At 39.4% G+C, this 19454-nt stretch overlaps 2 protein-coding genes across 5 annotated transcripts; both read left to right on the forward strand.

Annotated features, from left to right (window-relative positions):
• The first annotated feature begins 8312 nt into the window (after window positions 1-8312).
• On the forward strand, window positions 8313-8939 carry LOC133731458 (uncharacterized). The gene has a single exon (XM_062158823.1). It carries the CDS (start codon window positions 8313-8315, stop codon window positions 8937-8939), a length of 627 nt encoding a protein of 208 aa, XP_062014807.1.
• A 2793-nt stretch (window positions 8940-11732) lies between these two features.
• Window positions 11733-17543, forward strand: LOC133729893 (uncharacterized). 4 transcript variants are annotated; one of them, XM_062157518.1, is made up of 5 exons: window positions 11733-15381; window positions 15825-15892; window positions 16525-16666; window positions 16764-16991; window positions 17075-17543. In XM_062157518.1, the coding sequence occupies exon 1, from the start codon at window positions 13054-13056 to the stop codon at window positions 14902-14904; it is 1851 nt and encodes a 616-aa protein (XP_062013502.1). In that variant the 5' UTR covers window positions 11733-13053; the 3' UTR covers window positions 14905-15381; window positions 15825-15892; window positions 16525-16666; window positions 16764-16991; window positions 17075-17543. The 4 variants fall into 4 exon arrangements, with proteins under 4 accessions (XP_062013502.1, XP_062013503.1, XP_062013504.1 ...); XM_062157519.1 differs by having other exon boundaries at window positions 17078-17543; XM_062157520.1 differs by having other exon boundaries at window positions 16525-16659.
• Window positions 17544-19454: the final 1911 nt, after the last annotated feature.

Consider the following 19454-nt stretch of genomic DNA (forward strand, 5'->3'; position numbering starts at 1 on the left):
TGGGATCACTCTCTCCACAAGGCCAGAATCAATGATGCCCTGGTCCCGAGTAAACATAGTCTTATAGTGTTGCACAATGTAACTAGCAATAGAGTCGTGGTCCTGCAAGGTAACCTGTCCATTAGACAAAGTAGAAATCGTTTTATTTAAACGACGCACCTTTACCATGTTGTGTAGGAAAGATGTATTACGATCTCCGTCTTTTAGCCACCGCACACGAGACTTATCCCTAAGTAGAGTATGTTGCAGTGAAAGCTCAAACTGATAATGCGCATTAGCTGCATCCTCCCTCATGTACCTATCCTCGGAAGGGCCCAAGTCCATAATTTCTGCTTGAATAACATCCAAATCATGCCTAGCAGCATCCACCTGCGCATGCACATTGCCGAAGTGGGCTTTATTCCATGTCTTAAGTAGGACTTTAAGAGCACGGAGCGTTGAGCACAGAACGAAAATTGGGCAGCCATAGAACTGAAGACCATCCCAAAAAACTTTAACAAGCTGGATGAAATTGGGGGCCTGTAGCCACATATTTTGAAACTTGAAAGGAGATCGATAACACAAAGCAAACTTTGAGAAAGAGAGAAGAATTGGACAGTGGTCTGAGGCTGATTTAGTTAAAGTACTGCACTCTAGGACCTGCCAAGCCTCCAACCAGGCCAAATTACCTAGAGCCCTATCCAACCTAACGTCAGTTCGACGGTTAGACCATGTGAAGGCTAGCCCAGCAGTAGGAATATCCACTAGCTCACATGTAGCACTCATTCGTTGGAAGTCAATACAAGAAGTCAGATTCGAAGGACTGCCTCCCCTTTTCTCATGCGCACCCATAACACAATTAAAGTCACCAATCACTACCCACGGGCCTTGAACATGGGCACAGCAGATACTAGTCAGATCCTGCCAAAGTAACCTTCTGCCCACAGTAGATGTTTTAGCATAAACCGCAGTGAATACGCACCGATGACCATCAAGCCGACAAGAAAAGGTAACCTGCTGAGAAGTAGAGGATAGGACCGTGGGTTGAAGAGCCTCTTGACAAAGGATCCACAAGTTGGGAGCTTGCAAACCCCGGTCATTAGTAGCAAAAGGAGACAGGCCTAAAGTCCTCCAAAAAGACCTGTTAATAGCACTAATAGGGACAAAAGGTTCAGACAGAGCAACAAAACAAGGACGATGCACACGTACCAGATCCATTAACGCTTGCTGAGTGTCATCATTGGCGATGCCACGAGCGTTCCAGTACAGAACTTTCATTAATTAGATGAATTTGTGCTTCGCTCCCTTTTGAATGAGAGCACGTTCTGTGAAAGTTTTACGAGCTGGAACCTTCAAAACAGGTCTTTTGAGCTGTTTTTTAGTTCTCTTGGAAACTACTGGTGTGAACTCACCATCCTCCAACTGGTCCTCCGAGTCCGCAACATTCTCAGGAGGGATTGAAACTGCCTCGTTTCCCAAGTCACTAATTGGCGACTTAGTAACACTATCTGATGAAGTACTAACTGTCTCAGCCTCCTTCAAACTTCCCATGGGCAGCCTCTGAAAGCCAGGTGGGACACTCTCAAAGGAAGAAGCCTGGGTAGAAGTTTGCTGCATAACCAGGCCATTTTCGGCACCATCATTCACCACAATTGTCTCAAGGATGGCACCAGACTTCACAACACTTACCGTTAGATTAACATCCATCTGGCTTGTTGAACCGTTCTTATCCACCAAACCATTACTCTCACTAACATTAACTGCATCCACATTGCATGGCGAAGCAGCTCCGCTGCGAGTGGGAGGACCAGAAACATCCTTGGGCTTCCTCCTCGGTCTACGAGTGGTAGAGCGACCACGACCGGAGATAGGCACTCCCTCTGTAGGAGCTCGGGCCATTACTCTGCATTTGACCTCTAAGTGCCCAACAAGGCCGCACTTGGAACACAAGCTTGGAAGGGCTTCGTACTCAATGGCAACTGAAATCTGGTCTCCATTTACACGGGTCACTCGAAGCTGCTGAACCAAAGGCTTTGAAAGGTCAACGTCAACTAGAACCCTAGCATACAGACCAACAGATCGATCAATTGTTCTCGGGTCGAGCTTCATGGGTATCCCAATTCCCCTTGCAATTTCAAAGAGGGTCTGTTGTTCCCAGAACGCGAAGCCCAAGTCCCAAAGACGAACCCAGACTTGCGCAAAGGTGTTTCTGTAGTTTGAAGGGGAGAAACTCGGCGTCCACTTTATCAGGCGCATGATTCCTTGTTGCAAAGAGACTAAACCAGCAGACCAGACACTCTGCATATCCTCTAGGGATTGGAACTGGAGCATAAAAAAACCCCTTCCCAAGGGTGAGACGGACCAGTTGCTTAGGGCGGGCCAGCAAGACTTAAGCTGCGACACCAATTCATGGGACTTAAGAGGGGTTGCTTTTGGTGGGAGCACGACTCGACCAACAAGATTGGTTTTGCAGCGTTCTAAACCACGTAGATATGGTTCTTCAGAAATCTGGACGGAGACAACGCCATTGTCGAGAAACATGAACTTAATATCATGTTAGCCAATTTTTAAATCTTAAGCTATCTTAATTGCGTGTCACTGTTTCTAGTTTTGAAGTTTTTAGACTTAAAAGTTAAAACACTCCCTAGTATAAGATTAGGAATGAGATCGACTCTAGGTTACCTTACTAGAGAGAGATCGAGAGGCACCGCCTCTATCTTTTACTTTTCTTGGCTCTGTTGTTCTTCCTTGTTCACTACTACTAGAGATGGCAGATTTTCTAAATTTTTTTCCCTGGGAAGTGGATAGGAGACTGGTTTCACAAGCCGGACAAGAATTCCGCCTACAATGGGGATTAAAATGAGAAATAACAAATCTGCGTGAAACACTAGTCATGCTTGAAGCTTTGCTACGTGATGACGACCATCCGCGACACAATCAGGGTGGTGAGGCGGTGCAGCTGTGGGTGACGAAGCTTGAAGACATAGCTGATGATGCTAATAATCTATTGGATGAGTGCAGATATGAAGAGCTCCGACTTCAAGTAGAGCTGCCAACCCGAATCGGCAAAACTTCCAATTCCCTTTCACTCTCTTAGGCCAGATATCGTGATGTAGAATGGATGGCAGTGAGAATCAAAGAGCAGCTTGATCGTGAAAAGGGAAAACCCAGTTTAGTGCAAATTTGGCGTTCGGTTTCAGAATTGTGATTGCTATACTTTTTCAGAAAAGGAACGACTCCAGGAACAAAACTCGTCTCTTTGCCATAATGTGTGGGCTTTTTCAGGCTTTCGGGATCTTTTCGGGCCTCAAAACTGCTTTCCGCATTTTAAGTTTTCTATTCGATTTGGATTTGTTTTGTTTTAACCTATGGACTTTAGCGTTTCATTGTTAGTCGCCCTAGGGTTTCTTTTCCCATATATAAGCAACCTTAAACGGCTGCAGAACACATCTTTCATCATATTTTAATCAAATTGAGAGTTTTCTCATCTATCTCTGGTGGACTCCAGAATTCTTGTTTTAGGTTTATTGCTTGTAAACCTAGGGTTACTTTCCGACTGCGTCATATCATTGTAAAAAAGGATGAAAGATTCAGAAAATCACTAAATCATTGGAGAATCTGTGTAAAATGGCGCCTGGTATTGGGTTAGTTTCTACGCTATTGCCATCTGCAGAAGCAACAACCTCTCATAACAAGGAAACTTACTCCTTCTTTGATAAAGATGAAGAGATTATCATTGGCAGAGAGGAGGTAGTGTCCGATATAGTAACAAACTCGATCAACTCAACCAGTAGTCAAGCAAATCAGCTTTCCGTTTTGGCTATTGTGGGTATGGGAGGCCTCGGTAAGACAACCATGACGAAACTAGCATGCCATGATCCTAAGATAGAAGGGCACTTCGATGAAAAAATATGGATATATGTATCTACTGATTTCCAAGTCGTGATGATATTAAGGAGGATCTTGCAATCATTTCGACCCAAAGCTGCAGAAGAGGGCAAGGATGGACTTTGTAAAACCCTCAAACAAGAGCTGAAAAGGAAAAGATATATATATTCTCATACTGCATGATGCTTGGTGCCTTGAATCTGAAAAATGGGAAGAGTTGATAAATTGCTTGTCAAAAGATATCTTCTCATACTATGCTTGAGATTGATAAGCTATCAGACAACCAGTGTTGGCAAATATTGAAGAACGTACAGAGCATTTCCAGATGGAACTGCTCATATAAATAAAGATCAAGAAATTCTTGGAAAGGAGATTGCTAGAAGGTGTGCAGGCACCACTAGTGGCAAAGGTATGTGCTTCTCAACTCCATACCATGGAAATCTTCTCTTAGACAATGGCCGGTCATGAGATTCTTAATGCCCAGGATGAATTTTTTTTTTTTTTTTTGTGCCTAAGACTGATCCGAAGATTTTTTTGATGACGATTATGAGATTAACTTGGCTTTGAAAAGTTACGAATTAACAAGTTTTTAGAATAATCAACAGAACCACAAAAAACAAGCAACAAATTTCTAATATTCATAATTTCAAAATTAAAGAACACCCAATACCTATTTTAATATATACCTAAACCTGCATCATGGAATGCCAAATAATTTGCCTAATCACCATAGAAGAACATAAAAATAGAGAGGAGAAAGATTGGAGGGACGGATGATGAAAAAGAATTGAGGGATTGAATAACCATTGAAACATCAAATTTAAAGAGAAATTTGTTTAATTTTAACGTTTTGGAGAGAGTGAGAGACTCTGTTATAATGGTGCTTGACTTTTTCTAGTTCTCGATGACTTGAAGAGTCGAAGAAGAAGAAGAAGAAGAAGAAGAAAACACGCAGTTAATGCGTCTAGAATTCTGGAATAAAAAATTAAAGTTTTTTTTTTTTTTTTCGCAACATATTATTGTAAATTATATATAATATATATACCTATATATATAAAAAATGGTGCCCAACCTTCCCTTGGGCAAGGCCGGGCCTATCTTAGACGCATCACTTTTAGAGTATCAACTTAATTTTGCTTCTCAACTTCTTCACTAAATTCACTTTCTTCAAAGTAGCTTTCATATTTGTTGTGGAAAACGTATGAGCTAGCATTTTACCACCCTTTAAAACTTGTGTTAGGATCTCTAATATAATCAATCAACTTTGATTTAGCAGGATATATATTGTATGTATATTTACAGTGCCATTATTGTGACTTTAAATTGTTTGTAATTAACAAAAGTTTAACTCATTTACCATTTCTAGGTTTTGGGATACAGGATGCGCTCCAAAACAAGTGATGGATGGAGGTCAATCGTAGAAAGTAGCATATGGAATTTGGCTGGAGGAGATACAAAATTCTTGTCAATTTTAAAGTTGAATTTTAATGAACTGAAATCACCAGCTTTAAAACAGTGTTTTGCATTCTGCTCTAAGTTTGTCAAAGATTTTGAATTCAATAGGGAGAACTTAATTCTACTTTGGATGGCTCAAGAATGGCTACATCCTTCTTCTCCCAAGGAAAGTAATCTAGAGATGGAAGATATAGGTGCTGAATATTTTAATATTCTTTTGGAAATATCACCTCTTGCAAGATGATCTTGTGCATGATCTTGCAGAACATGTATCCAAATCTAGGTGGGACTCCAAGGAGACTGAAACAAAAAGAGGTTTGCGTTTTTTTTTTTTTTTTTTTGAGGGATCAAGTCCTTTTTTAACACCTTACCAAGCTTTGAAGCTTTGCGAGTTGTGAAATTATGCAGTGCAGTTATTGACGAGTTGCCTGATTCAGTTAGAAAAATGAAACACCTGAGGTATTTGGATATTTCCCATACAAACATAATAAGTCTCCCCAAATCTATTGGCAAGCTTTATAACTATTGAAAGTTAATGCACATTGAAACATCTTAGATGATCTACATCAATCTAGAGAAGTCTAGAGCAATTAAATAGAAGTCTAAGAGTTGCTAGAGTAATCTAGAACATGATCTAGTATGATCATGACAACTAGTGCAAGAAGTTTCTAGACTTACCGTGTAAGTGTAGGAAGTCTCTAGAACTATCATATAAGAATGGTAAGACTCTAGATTGATCATGTAAGTGTAATTAAGATCTAGAAGCATCTAAAAAGTCTAGTAAGGTCTAGAATGATCCATCAAGGTCTATAAATATGATATGTACTCTTGTAATCAAGAATGTAAGAACAAGGAAGTTATCAATAGTTAAGCAATACAATTGAAAGTTTCAAAGTATTGCTATCATTCCCTCCTCTACTTCTCCTCAAACTCATATCCTCCAAACATATTTGTCCTAATAACATCTTCTCCCAACTTCTAGCTCCTAAACACTTTGTCCTAAACACATTGTCCTAGCCCACTACTTCAAAAGCTTCCGCACAAATTACAACAGTGGTATCAAAGCCACAAATTCTAACAATAACCTACAAACGTATGGAACGTACAGTCTCGCGTTGAGAGAGCGTCCAAAGGAACTGACCAATTTGATCAACTTGAGACATATTTCTTATGATCACAAATTGGGTCTATGTTCTCCATGGCCATTTGGGATGGGGCGATCGACGAACCTTCAGTCATTACCTGATTTCAAGGTGCTTAAGAAGATAGGTTGGCGAGTCGAGGCACTCGGCAGCTTGAAACAATTGAAAGGTAAATTATCTATTTATTGTCTGGAATGTGTGACAGATATAGAAAAAGCTAAGAAAGCAAATCTAGTGGAGAAGTGTATACGTGATTTAAGCCTGAGTTGATCGAGGACAAACAGGTCAAACTACAATGATGAGGATGTACTGGAAGCACTTCAACCACACCCTAATTTGGAACTCTCTTTTTTAACTTCTTGGGTGATAAGTTTCCTTCATGGATGACGAGTATGTTGTCTCTACCCTCAAATTTGAAAGAGGTTGTTTTTTTTTTCCAGTTGCAAAGAATGCAAAGAAGTCTCAAAACTTGGCCATCTGCTGAATCTTAGATCTCTTCACATTGAAGTAATGTCAAACCTGAAAAGTCTAGGATCTGACTTTTACGGTTACGATCCCCATGAGGCTACGACATGTTGTCAGACGAAGGCTCTGTTTCTTGCGTTGAAAAGTTTGACTATTAGATACGCCGGGAAGCTAATTGAATGGAGTGAACCACAAGTATTGTTGCCAATAGTGGTGTTTCAATCTCTTGAGACGCTTAATTAAGAAGTGCTCCCAGTTATTTTTCATCTCTTCAGTCGCTGAGTCTGGTGAAAATAGATAGCGGTGTGCCAGTAACCAGTATTCTAAGCAAACTGACAACTCTCACTTATCTCCATATATCAGATGTGAAGGGACTTGACTGCCTGCCGGAAGGGACGTTAAGGAACAACAAGAATCTTGCAAGTTTAAAGATATATCGTTGTGAGGAGTTAACTTGCATGTATTCCTCTCCATGGATTTGGTTGTTGTGCTTCTCTTCAGTCACTGGTGATTGATGGGTGTAATAAACCGATGTATTTACCTGAGGGGCTACTTGCACCGTCTCTAGCTAGAGGAGTTGCTTATATATGACTGCCCCAGTCTGGAGTCCATCCCATTTAATTGAATACGGCAGTCCTGAAACCTTGAAAATAAAGAATGCTCTACCCTAATATCCATTCCAAGTTTATAGGGCTTCTCATCCCTTGATGAAATAAAGATTTCGGAATGTTCTGAACTATTGAGCCTCCTGAGTGGGCTAAACGGCTCTATCTCTCTTGGAAGAATAAAAATACGTAGCTGCAATAAACTAATGTTCATTTCAATTGACAGTCTCTCGTCCCTTCCACTAAGAGGTAACTATCCCTTCCCCTAAGAAATTCAAAACCATTTTGGGTGGTAAACTTCTCACTCTCCATGCGGAAGCTCTTGGTTTGAATGAAGCTGAGGATGATGTCGCCTTGGTGACACTGAAGAAGAGGTCGGGAAGACCGCTGGGAAGCAAGAACAAGGGTCCCCGGTCTCAAAAGAAGGTTGGTTTGACCCCTTTGCGTCTTACCTATCCTGCTACTACTACTGCTCAGGAGGTTGGCCCTAAAGCTAAGGGCAAGGGGAAACTCTAGGTTTCCTGTTTCTGTGCCTACCTTTGTTTTAGAGTCTGATGCTATGTAAGTTAGCTCATCTACCCGCACACCAATTGAGGTCTCTAGGCGAGTGGAGTTGCTAAAGCAAGAGCTTAGATAGTCTTGGGTTTTTTCTCATTTGGTTAGGCACTTTAATAAGTGTACGTATTCTACAATGAGGGTCACTTGTCATTTGTTTGGCGGTTTGTGCCATCTAGTACGGTTGGTATGAAACAACATGTGATGTATATGCCTCCTGGCCATGGATAAATTAATGAAGTTATTTATTTCTCAAAAAGACAGTCTCCTGTCCCTCCACCGGTTGGACATAAGGACATATAGTAGTCTAGAGTCTATTGATGCTTTACATGGCTTTACATGTCATGAAATCACAAATCGCAATTGTGATAAATTGACAAGTCTGCTTGGATCTTTTCCCTATCTTGAGAGGCTGGAGATAAGAAACTGCCCTAGTCTGGAGACAATTCTATGTTCAGACAACCTCACAGCCCTCAGCAGCTTGAAAATTTATAGTTGTGATGGATTAATAAGCAAACTCAGCGAGTTAGCATCTCTCACCAAATTGAGAAGATTGGAAGTTGGTGAGTTCTGCAAGGAGCTCGATTCATTCCCTGTCATACCACAACTTGAGACACTAATGCTATCTGGGTGGCCTAAACTCAAGTCTCTGCATGAACAGATTCAACACTTCACTTCTCCGACATCTTTGACTATAAGCTCCTTCGACGAAGTGGAGGCTCTTCCAGAATGGTTGGGAAGCCTCTCTTCTCTTACGGTCCTCGATATAGAGCTTTGCCACAATCTAAAGTATCTTCCTTCACGCCAAGCTATGCAACGCCTCACAAAGTTAAGATCCCTCTACATCTAATGTGATTGCCCTTTAATTAAAAGATGCAGGAAGGGCGGTCCAGAGTAGCCCAAGATTTCTCATATTCCAAATCTCTTCCTTCGTAAGGTTTCTTCTCTACTCTTCATTTACTTTATTACTTGTTATATATTTTGTATACTCATTCAAACTTCAATAATCCTTCAAAATATACCCAAATGCAAAAAAGTTGAAATATGTAGTGTGCCGCTGTAGTGAATATCGATCTTTTAACTCAAGTCGATCAGTCACTCTTCTAACACTTCCAGTTTTACTACAGTAGCCTCTCTGCCAAAATCCAACTTGATTTTTTATTTTTTACACATTTGCTTTTTCTAATTCTAGCATTTTTTTTTTTTAAAGAAGAGAATTCATTGAATTAGCGATAGAAATCGCTCAAGAGGGCATCCCACATGAGATTGGGAGCATACAAATGCCAAATTCGGCTTGACCATAGAGCTAAATGAGAACAAATCAGAAGGTGTACTACACCAACAATTTGTCCGTTTACAATAAAACATTGCTCTAAAGCACTAATAGAGAACTTTGCAAAAACTGAAGATAAAATCCCAGCCTCCTCAAGATAATTACCAACAATAACACCATTGTCATGACCTTGAGATTTGTGGAGCAAATCATCAATATCAGCAATTTGGGTATGCAAGGAATTGGTAGACCAATCAAAACTAAATTCATCCCAGCCTAAAACACACTGCTCGCCAAGGCACTCAATTGTGGTACTCACAGCGTGATTGTACTGAGACTCTTCATAGAATGTAGCAATGATCAATTTACCAAAGAGTAAGAGCAACACACCCAAAATATTACAAGTAGTAAAACTTAACCAGCAACCAAATAGAAGGTCTCTTGGGTCCCAAATCCAGACCCATGGGAAATGCAGGCCCAACTGCTGGGCTCGGATTTTGGCCCAAACCCATATTGATCTGGACACCCATGAGCAGGGTACCCCGATGCAGATCTCCACCGTCTCCGACGGCCTTTTCAACTCCGTCAACTGCAGCACGCCTTGGCTGATGAACCACCGAATAACCTTCGACCAGCCCAACGACACCGCCGGTGTCTGCAAAACCAGAGCGACTGCAAATCCTACCCTGATCCAAAATTTCCACCCCAGAAGACAGGATTGGCCACGAAGCCTTCCCCGTCGTGGTCGAGGCCGAAAGCTGCGCAAAACTACCAACGCAGCCAAGGCTACCAAGCGACGCACAATCCACCATCCCTCACAAGGAGAATGTATGTGATCTGAATGGCACGTCCGTCGAGACGAGCAATGATGTGGAGGAGATGATGATCTCCCTGAAAGCAGCCTAGAGAAGGCGGTGGGCGCCGTGACAGCATCGATGGAGACCATAGGGCTGAGGGAAGGAGAGACTAAGGGGTGCGAATGAGAGGAGACTGGGCAAAAGGCATGGGCGCCGTCGAAGTAGGGTGAGAGAGAAGTCGCTCTCCTAGGGTTTTTTTTCTACTTGAAATTGAGTCTTTCTAATTCAAGCATTAACAAAACTCTATTTTAATTAATTGAAGGGGAATATAAATAATTGACTGTTTGAAGTTCTGCATCGAGGAAAGCCAAGTTTTCAAAAAAAAGTTGTTCCTTTCCACTGCTGTGCTGATCAGGAGAAGATATATATTAGAAAGCACTCTAATTGCTGAGGTATGCATCGCTCTTTGTCTATACTTGAACCCATATAGACTTCAATATATTGGACCATGTCACCATGTGGTGTTTGTGTATTTATATCTCCAATTGGATTTAATCAGATTGTGGTGTCCCCATGCACCTGTTTGAGATTTTTCCCAACAGCATGAATTGCCTTTTAATTTGAGTTCTCTCTGAACTTTCTTCTCCATAAAACTTCAAAGCTAGAATAAAGTGTGACAGGGAAGGTGGAGAAATCTGGCACAAAACAGAAAAGGGTCATGCAATTTGGTAATTCAGTATAAGTAGAGGATTAACAATGAACTTCATCTTCATCTTATTATACCCTCTTAACCTTATCGTGTACAAAGCAAACTGGTTCTTTTTTGCATAACATATTAAGGATCGGAGTATATGTAAATTCTAAATACATATATGATTAGCAATGCATCTTGGCACTCAATGTTTATGTTATTCAACATCATTAGCTAATTTGAAAGCGTTATAGAGTATAGTTTGGATTGCTTACCGATAACTATAGCTTCATTTAAATTATAACTGGTATGATTTGCACATTTCCTAATTCCTAAACAGCAGATTAGAAGTAACTGTGGCAACAAGCTGATCGATCACCTTGTTCGGATCCCATTCCCCCCGGCTTCCCTTTCAACAAAAGAAGCTTCCAGTAATCCAGTTGGTTCCTCCGACTTGTCCTCCAGAGGAATAGTGTCAGATTATTTGACCAAACTGTATTTTTAATTTTTATCAGAAATCATTGCAATTTTGGAAAATGTTGCATGGAAAACTTTTTTAACTGGTGAATGTATCATCCTTGCTGCATAACAATTTGCCTAAACTGGAATAATTTCTGGTTGGAAACGGTAACTTTGTGTAGGCAAAAACCATCCTTTTGAGCAAATAATATTTGGTCGGAGGTAATTTTGTGAAACATGTTAAAGAGATTTGTGTAACTGAAGATCCATGCAATCAAAACTGAACATCAGTTTTGAATGTTTGTATTTATACCATTGAATACTGTTTATAGCTTATTGTAACAGTAGCATAACAGTCAAATTACCTTAGCTATATAACTGTACATTGTAATCAGATTGAATCAATACAGAAAACACATTTTCTACATGGTATCAGCGTTTAGGTTCCTTACCTCTTTCCGATCCGATTTTCTCTTCCTCTGCTGTTCTTCCTAATCAGCGCCTCCCCTCCCTCCCTCATGGCCACCACCACTGCTTCTTCCTCATCTCCGAATACTTCCAGCTTTATCAAACTCACTGAAACCAATTAACTATCTGGTTTAGCTTCGGCAGCTCAAACCTTACCTCAATGGCAATGATCTGTGGTGATATGTTGACGGTTCCAAACCTGCTCCCCCACCTACCATCATGTCCACTCCCTCTGAAGGCCAAACTGCTTGTTAGCAGTATAATATCACACATTAGATATCACACGTGTCATCAATCTGTAAATCCTAGCTCTAGTATAAATAGCTGTACTTGCTCAGCTCCCTCATGTAGTTCGATCCATCATTTTCTAATTCCAGTTTCTATTTTTCTCCCTTTTCTTGATTTTCTTTACAAAGCTATCATGGTACCAGAGCTCAGGTCGATCAGTGACCGCAATTTCATCAATTTCTCAGAGATTCAAGCACAGATTCAAGTTTCTATACACTCGATCTTGTTCATCCTCGATTTTCAGCAGCAACAGATATGTTTTTCATCTTCAATTTGATCCAGTAGCCTTTTTCTTTTAGTTTCTTGAAATTTCTCTTCCGATTTGCATCATCGAAGTCCAGATCTACTATAATTAGCACTCGATTTCAGTTTTGGAAGCTAGTTCTTCATTATCAAGTTCAGAAACTCAGATTTGTTCAAGATTCACTAAAATTTGTTGAGAATTAGTACTGCTGTACATCTTTGAAGCTCAGATTTGTCATAATCATCGTTCGATTTCACTATTGTAGCTACTCACAAGCTCAGAGAAGTAAAAGTTTTGTTGAAACCCTAGCTTCTTTGATTGAAGAAATTCAAGACTCAGATTTGTAGTTTACTTCTTTGTCAAGAGATAATTGACATCATATATACTCAGATATAGTGCAAGCTCTCAGATCATTTCCTGTGTTCGATTTGGTTTTTTCCTTGAAGTTGTTCATCTCAGCATACAATTTTTTGGTTCGCTTTTAGCCTCTACCTTGCTCATTTGTACTCTGATTTTCAGAAATTTGGGGAGTTTGATTGATAGTGTGACAATTTATAAGAACGTTTCTGAACTCTCAGAATTTGGGGATAATTGAAGCAATTCAGTTTTACTGGTTTTCTTGTGAAGAAGTTGAAGGTTTGGAAATTGGCTATTTCCAGATTTATCTGTTTGGTTTTCTTGTGAGGAAAGTATCTAGTACTAGTATTCGGTTCTGTGTTTCTTATTAACTCTGCTCTCAAAATCATGAATACCAGTCGATTGGATAATTGTCTCCTCTCCAACTTCTGCAATCTCATCACCGTGCAGTTAGATGATACTAACTATGTGACTTGGAGATTTGTGCTAGAGTCTATGTTGGTAGGGTGTGATCTTATGGGGTATATTGATGGATCTATTCCTTGTCCTCCACAATATAAAATCACAAAAGAGACTGGTATTACCCCTAAGGTTACAGAAGAGTATAAAGAATGGAGGAAGCATGATTCTGCTGTAATGACTCTACTCACTAGTACTTTGTCATCTGATGCTCTTTCTTTTATTGTTGGGAGCAAAACCTCAAAAGAAGTCTGGTCTTCACTTTATGAGAGGTATGCTAAACTTTCAAAGTTCAAAGCTTTCGAGCTCCAGGCCTCAATGCAGAAAATTTGGAAAGGTAAAGATAGTATTGACAAGTATATGGAACGTTTTAAAATTGTTCGGGACCAACTCTCTGCTTCTGGAGTTTTCATTCCTGATGAAGATATAGTGTTTCTGATCCTAAATGGATTGCCTGTTGACTTTGCGGCCATTAAGACTGTCATCAGAGTTCGAACAACGCCAATATCTCTAAGCGAGCTTCGCACAATGTTATTGGATGTTGAGTCCGATATTGTTCAAGAATCAAGATCATTTGCTGCTGCTTCCATGCTCCAACACAAAGCACTGCCATCGTCTTCTCTTACAGCTATGATTGCACAAAATATTCTTGCCAATTCATCTCAAAGTATGCAATATGGGATACCAAGTACAGAGCCATCATCTCAAGCAATCTTTCCATCCCATTATACTGGATATTCTTCAATGACACATTCTCTACAAACTGCTGCATCAAATGTTGGTTTCTTGCCTAATGTTACCAATACTAATCTGATTCCAGGTATACCTTCTTATAACCATTACAATACATCATCTCGTGCCTCCAATGTTCATCATTATAATGCTACACCACCTAGCTCTACTACACATTTTGGGATACCACATAATAGCATGATATCGAGTTCAGCTTTTAGTATACCTAATGCTCCTCCAAATTGTCAAGTCCTGCTCCCATTCACTACCAATGTTGGTGTTCCACAGTCAGTGCCTAATTCTGGATATATACTGCATAATAATGTTGGAAATGAAAATTACTTTTCATCATCTGCTCCCTCTTATGGTTATGCACCTCAAAATGGTTCTAGCACTTCATATGTTCAACAGTTCAATCTTAATCACAGTGGAGCTCAACAACATGGAAACTTCTCTCAACAAAATGTGCAACCTGGTACATTCAACAATAGTTCTCAGCAAAATAATGGCTTTTCTCGTAAGGAGAAATTTTCTTCACAGGCCATGCCTTGCTCTGCATCATTGTCTGCTCTCAGAAATGCAGCCTCTGTGTCTTCTGCAAATAAAATTTCCACACCTGCCCAGGCTCAAGATGGCAATAACTCTTATGTCACTACTGAACTTCAAGGAAATGAGAATTTGAAAACTGATGTCGAAAAGATAGTTCAAGATAATTTTGTTTGTGAAACTGATATGGATGTTGGGGTTGTTGCTGAAAATTTCAGTAAGAGTTGTCAAGAAGTTGTTAAGGGTGTTGATGGGGATGACAGCAAGAAGGAGGACATAAGAACGGACAAAATATATGTGTATAGCAGGTCTATGAACAAAGTAGATACCAAGGAAGCTGAGGGTAGTTTGCAGCATGCTCTCCTCAAGAAAATCGAAGCTTTGCCAACACTAGGAACTTGGCTCCTTCCTTCCATTCCGGACAGAAATCTATTGAATTGTAGACAAGCTTGTGAGTCTACGAATTTGTGGCGATTACTTCCTCTCATTCCTCCTGGTTGACACAAGTTGCTGCACGCTTCTATATCCTGGCTTTAGTACTCATGTCAGCTTGAAGATTGTATCCAATCATCAAGCTGAGGGAGGGTGTTAGCAGTATAATATCACACATTAGATATCACACGTGTCATCAATCTGTAAATCCTAGCTCTAGTATAAATAGCTGTACTTGCTCAGCTCCCTCATGTAGTTCGATCCATCATTTTCTAATTCCAGTTTCTATTTTTCTCCCTTTTCTTGATTTTCTTTACAAAGCTATCACTGCTGTCCCTATCCCCAACCCAGCCTACACCAAATGGTTCAAAGAAGACCAAATCATTGTCAGCATTCTCACCACCACTCTCACTGAAAATATTGCCCAGCTGACCATTGGTTTCGAGACATCCAAGGATATTTGGGATTGTCTTCAGCGCCATTTTTCCCAAAAGTCTGTTGCCAGTGCCTCTACCCTCAAAATGCAGCTTCTTGATCTCCAGAAAGGTAACCAATCTGTTGATGAATACTAAACAGTATTCAATGGTATAAATACAAACATTCAAAACTGATGTTCAGTTTTGATTGCATGGATCTTCAGTTACACAAATCTCTTTAACAAAACATCTTTCTCTATCTGTAAGCTTAAGTGTTAGCCTCCCTCTCAGCAGTGGGAAATTCCCTTCCTTTTCTATTTCAGAAGTTCATGCTGATCTGTGTTTCAGCCACACCCTCGACAAAGCATGCTTCTGAGAACCATTGTATGCTCTTTAGAAATGTAATTGAACATAGATAGCTAGGTTCTAGCTAGCTGGGTCTAAGTTATAACTGGAAGTGCATATCCATCTTACAAAATGATGTGCAGTATGGATCTCCTTCCATGCATTAACATTTTTCTTTTTTATTTCTTTTCTTAAATTTTACATGTGAATTTTCTGACTCTTTGGCAGGCAGGTGACGAAATTATAGTTGCAGTTCCCGACTTCCTGTTATTAGTAACATCTTGTATGTTTATAAGGTAAGTCCTATCCTTCAATATTGGAAATAGTTTTTTTTTTTTTTTTTTACTCTGGATGACAATGTAACTCCCCACCCCACCCCATCCGTGATGTCAGTGAGATTTGAACCCGTGACCTCCACAGTGTTAGTTAGGCTAGCTAACCAACAGGTCACGGCTCACCAACTGGAAATAGCTAGTTATAACCTTCTAGTTCATGGATAGAACTGCAACACCAATTCAGATTGAAACTTTAAACCCACCATATAATCTGGAATGTATTATTTTCTTGTAACGCAAAATGTTCCATTTCCATTATGATCATATTAAATGACTTTGTACTTTTGCATTATAACAGGAACTTACTCTTGACTACTTTGTAATTTCTTCAAAGGAGAAACAAATAGGTCCATTTTAGACACTTTACTGCAATGCAGTAATGCAGTGCAGTAAATTTTAGTATCTCTGGCATGATAGCAATCACATAAAGAAGTTAATTTTGAAACATATTTGCTTTCCTGCGGATGAGGTAAAAACAAGTCAATACTATGATATCATAAAATTGCAATGCTGATGGAATAATAAAAATTTTCTATAGAAATAATCATTCTATATTATTATTATTAGGGTATGATTTGTAGTTGTATTTGTAGGAGGCTTTCGCTCAACTGTTCTACAAGAGATGCAAAACAGTTTCCTGGTAATTCAGCTCCCTTTCCCCTGAAGATAATACAGGGTTGATCAACACCTTTCTATTATTTGGTTTGGCTGTTTGCAAGTTATTCGAGGTTAAAGGTCTCTTACTCTCCTTATATAAGTTTATAACTTTATATTGCAAATAAAAATTAGATTGAGCTGTCAAGCTGAAAAGGGATACTCCTGTCTGTGGCAGGAACACTGCAAATGATTAAATATACATCAACTTACACGTGAGTTTCAGACTTCATAAGCCATTGCCCATTGATGCTAGTACTATCAGTCCATATTTCTGCGGCTTGTCAGAAAATCTGCCAGGAGGTGAGTCTCTTCCTTAATGCCAAGTCAAGATGATCAGGAAAAAGGTGTCCCAAGTGTCCTCCAGAGTGTTTCAGGAAAGCATTTTAACAGTTTGCACTCAAAGGTATAAGCTTTTGTTTTAGTGTTCTTCTCGTATGTCAAGTTAGTACTGAATATGTAGACCAACTCTTCCTTCTCCTTTTGCAGCAGCTGGACACGATTTTCTCTATCTTTGTTATCATATATTTTGTTGACAACGTTAAAAATTGGGATGTGTTGGACTACAAAGCAAATTAGCCATCAAATCTGAGAGCTGAATCCTACGTTTTAAGGAGATTCAATTCCCCGCTTTGAGGAACTCCCTCCCCATAAATAGGAGGACTAAATTCCATTCACTTCTTACTTTGCTTTGCTTCTTATTTTATTCATAGTGAAACCAGTAGCAAACAACAGTGACGTAACCCAAAACTTTAAAGAGATTTGGGTGACATATAAATCTCGTGTTTTCATGGGTGCCAAACTGCCAACTGTGATCGTCTACAACCTCACAGTTGCTTGTATTTTAGAATCGTCATAGTAAGGTTCTGTATTATAAGTTTTTCTTTTCCCTTGCTTATCAGGGAGTTTGTTGGCAGTGTGGAATATTTGGTTCTGTTGTACAGAAGAAACTTTTATCCTTCTGTGCTTTGCTCTTGGGACTTTCTCTAGTGTTTTGGATTTTGGCAGTTCGGATTCAGGTTAGAGATTGGAAGAACGTGGTTGGACAAGACCCAATGCTGGTTTTCCGGTTCAGCGAGTTTCTAAAAACATGATCCGAAACTAAAAGAATTTTTTTGCTTTTGCAAATTACATTTGCCGTCATACATACTCTACATCTGATATGGATCGATGATGGGTTGCACACAAGGCAAGTTCTGGTCTCGTGTGTCCATTACTCACTCCTCGTTTATAAATTAAATCTATGAGGATAGGTAATTATTGTTCTCACTCAAAGTCCCCATCGAAGGCGCGGGCAAATGGTGTGGGGCTGATGGCGGCTGGTCTGTGGTCAAGTGTTTTTCCTCAATTCATGGGCTTATGGCCTATGCAATTGGGCTTGGGTCCATCATTTTGGGCTTGGGCTCTAGTTTTTATTTTTCTTGTTTTATTTTATAGGAATTCCTCTTTTTTTTTTTCTTTTTTTTTTTTTTGAAAAAAGGAATTCCTCTTTTTATGTGGATGGAATCTGTCCGTTCTCTCTAAGATTTGTCCCCATAAATACTGAGAATATCTTGGCTCTTGATTTTCTACGACATTTCTGGGTTGATTTCGGCTAAATTCCATAATCTTAAAAAGTTGAATTATTTAGGTAGTGATTTTTTTGACAGCCCCATCGAAGTAGATCATTATGTGTAATTTCTTTGATCATTGCAATGAGCTGATTTCTTTAAAATTAAACAAAAAAATTGTTGCAGTAGTCTGTTTTTGTTTTGTTTTTTCTTTATTCCGAGCAATGAAGAGGATGGTCAAATCTTAGAGAAACCTCACTATTGACCGAGAGGCGGATTCATTAGGTTTGAGGTTGGGCAGTTATTCTACCTCGAATTTTTTTGCCAAGTTATAAAAACTTTTGTATTTAAAATTTTGCAGAAAAACTTTCATGAAGAGGGAAAGAGGTTCAGACCAAGAATCAAAAATTGAAAAGGGCAAAAGGTTGAAGATGGCTCGTCTTGAAACAAAAACCAAAATGATAAGGGATAGAACAACAAATTAGTTTCAAATTAAGATGTTGTAAAGAAGTGATTCTCTCTAACGGACAAAAGATACACATGGCTCAAAACGAAAGATATGAATACTGCAAACACATCACATAGCTCGATCAATCCTATATATGTCTTTACCAAAAAAAAAAAAAAAAAAAAAAAATAAGAATCCCAACTATGTAGGCATGATCACAACGATCCAGCTAATTAACTATCTACCTATATAATAACTGACATTCATCGTGTACAAATTCCAGCAAATCCCTTGAGCTCCAATTCACATAAACTGTAACACTTGGATTCTTATTATCCAAGACCACTTGATCTGGAAACCGTTCTAGGTACGAGGGAGTAGTTCGACCATGAGGAGTTGTAGTTTCATATGCCCTTTCTGCATCATCGTCAGACTCGAACACAAGGCGGTGGAAGTAGAGGCGATCACCTCCCAATTTACAGAGGGCTACACGATGGGATGCGAATAACTTGCATGTGGCCTGTCAAAATTAAAAATAAAACGCAAATTTTATATACATATTCCTATAAAAAAAAAAAAATATATATATATATATATAGCAGTAATTACTTGAAGTGTTCTATAAGGTCATTTGCAGAAATAGGTTGGATCCCGGCATCCACAACCAAGAAAAGCGTTTTCCGTTCATAGCGATTGTGAAGGTCGTAATATCTTGTGTAAGCTTCCAAAGCATTCATGATAGGTAGCGCGCGGCTCCCATCCAGAATTATTAATGTGATAAACTAGATAAACACAAAAAAAAAAAAAAAAAGTAAGAACGTTAACCAAAGAAAAGAATGGTGCTTTTGTGTGTGTGTTTGTTTGCTCGTAT

Source organism: Rosa rugosa, chromosome 2, assembly GCF_958449725.1.
Source record: "Rosa rugosa chromosome 2, drRosRugo1.1, whole genome shotgun sequence".
Lineage (NCBI taxonomy): Eukaryota > Viridiplantae > Streptophyta > Magnoliopsida > Rosales > Rosaceae > Rosa > Rosa rugosa.

Bases quoted from the DNA above. Each gene is read 5' to 3' on its own strand.
- LOC133731458 (XM_062158823.1), top strand. From the start codon at position 8,313: ATGGATAAATTAATGAAGTTATTTATTTCTCAAAAAGACAGTCTCCTG.
- LOC133729893 (XM_062157518.1), top strand. From the start codon at position 13,054: ATGAATACCAGTCGATTGGATAATTGTCTCCTCTCCAACTTCTGCAAT.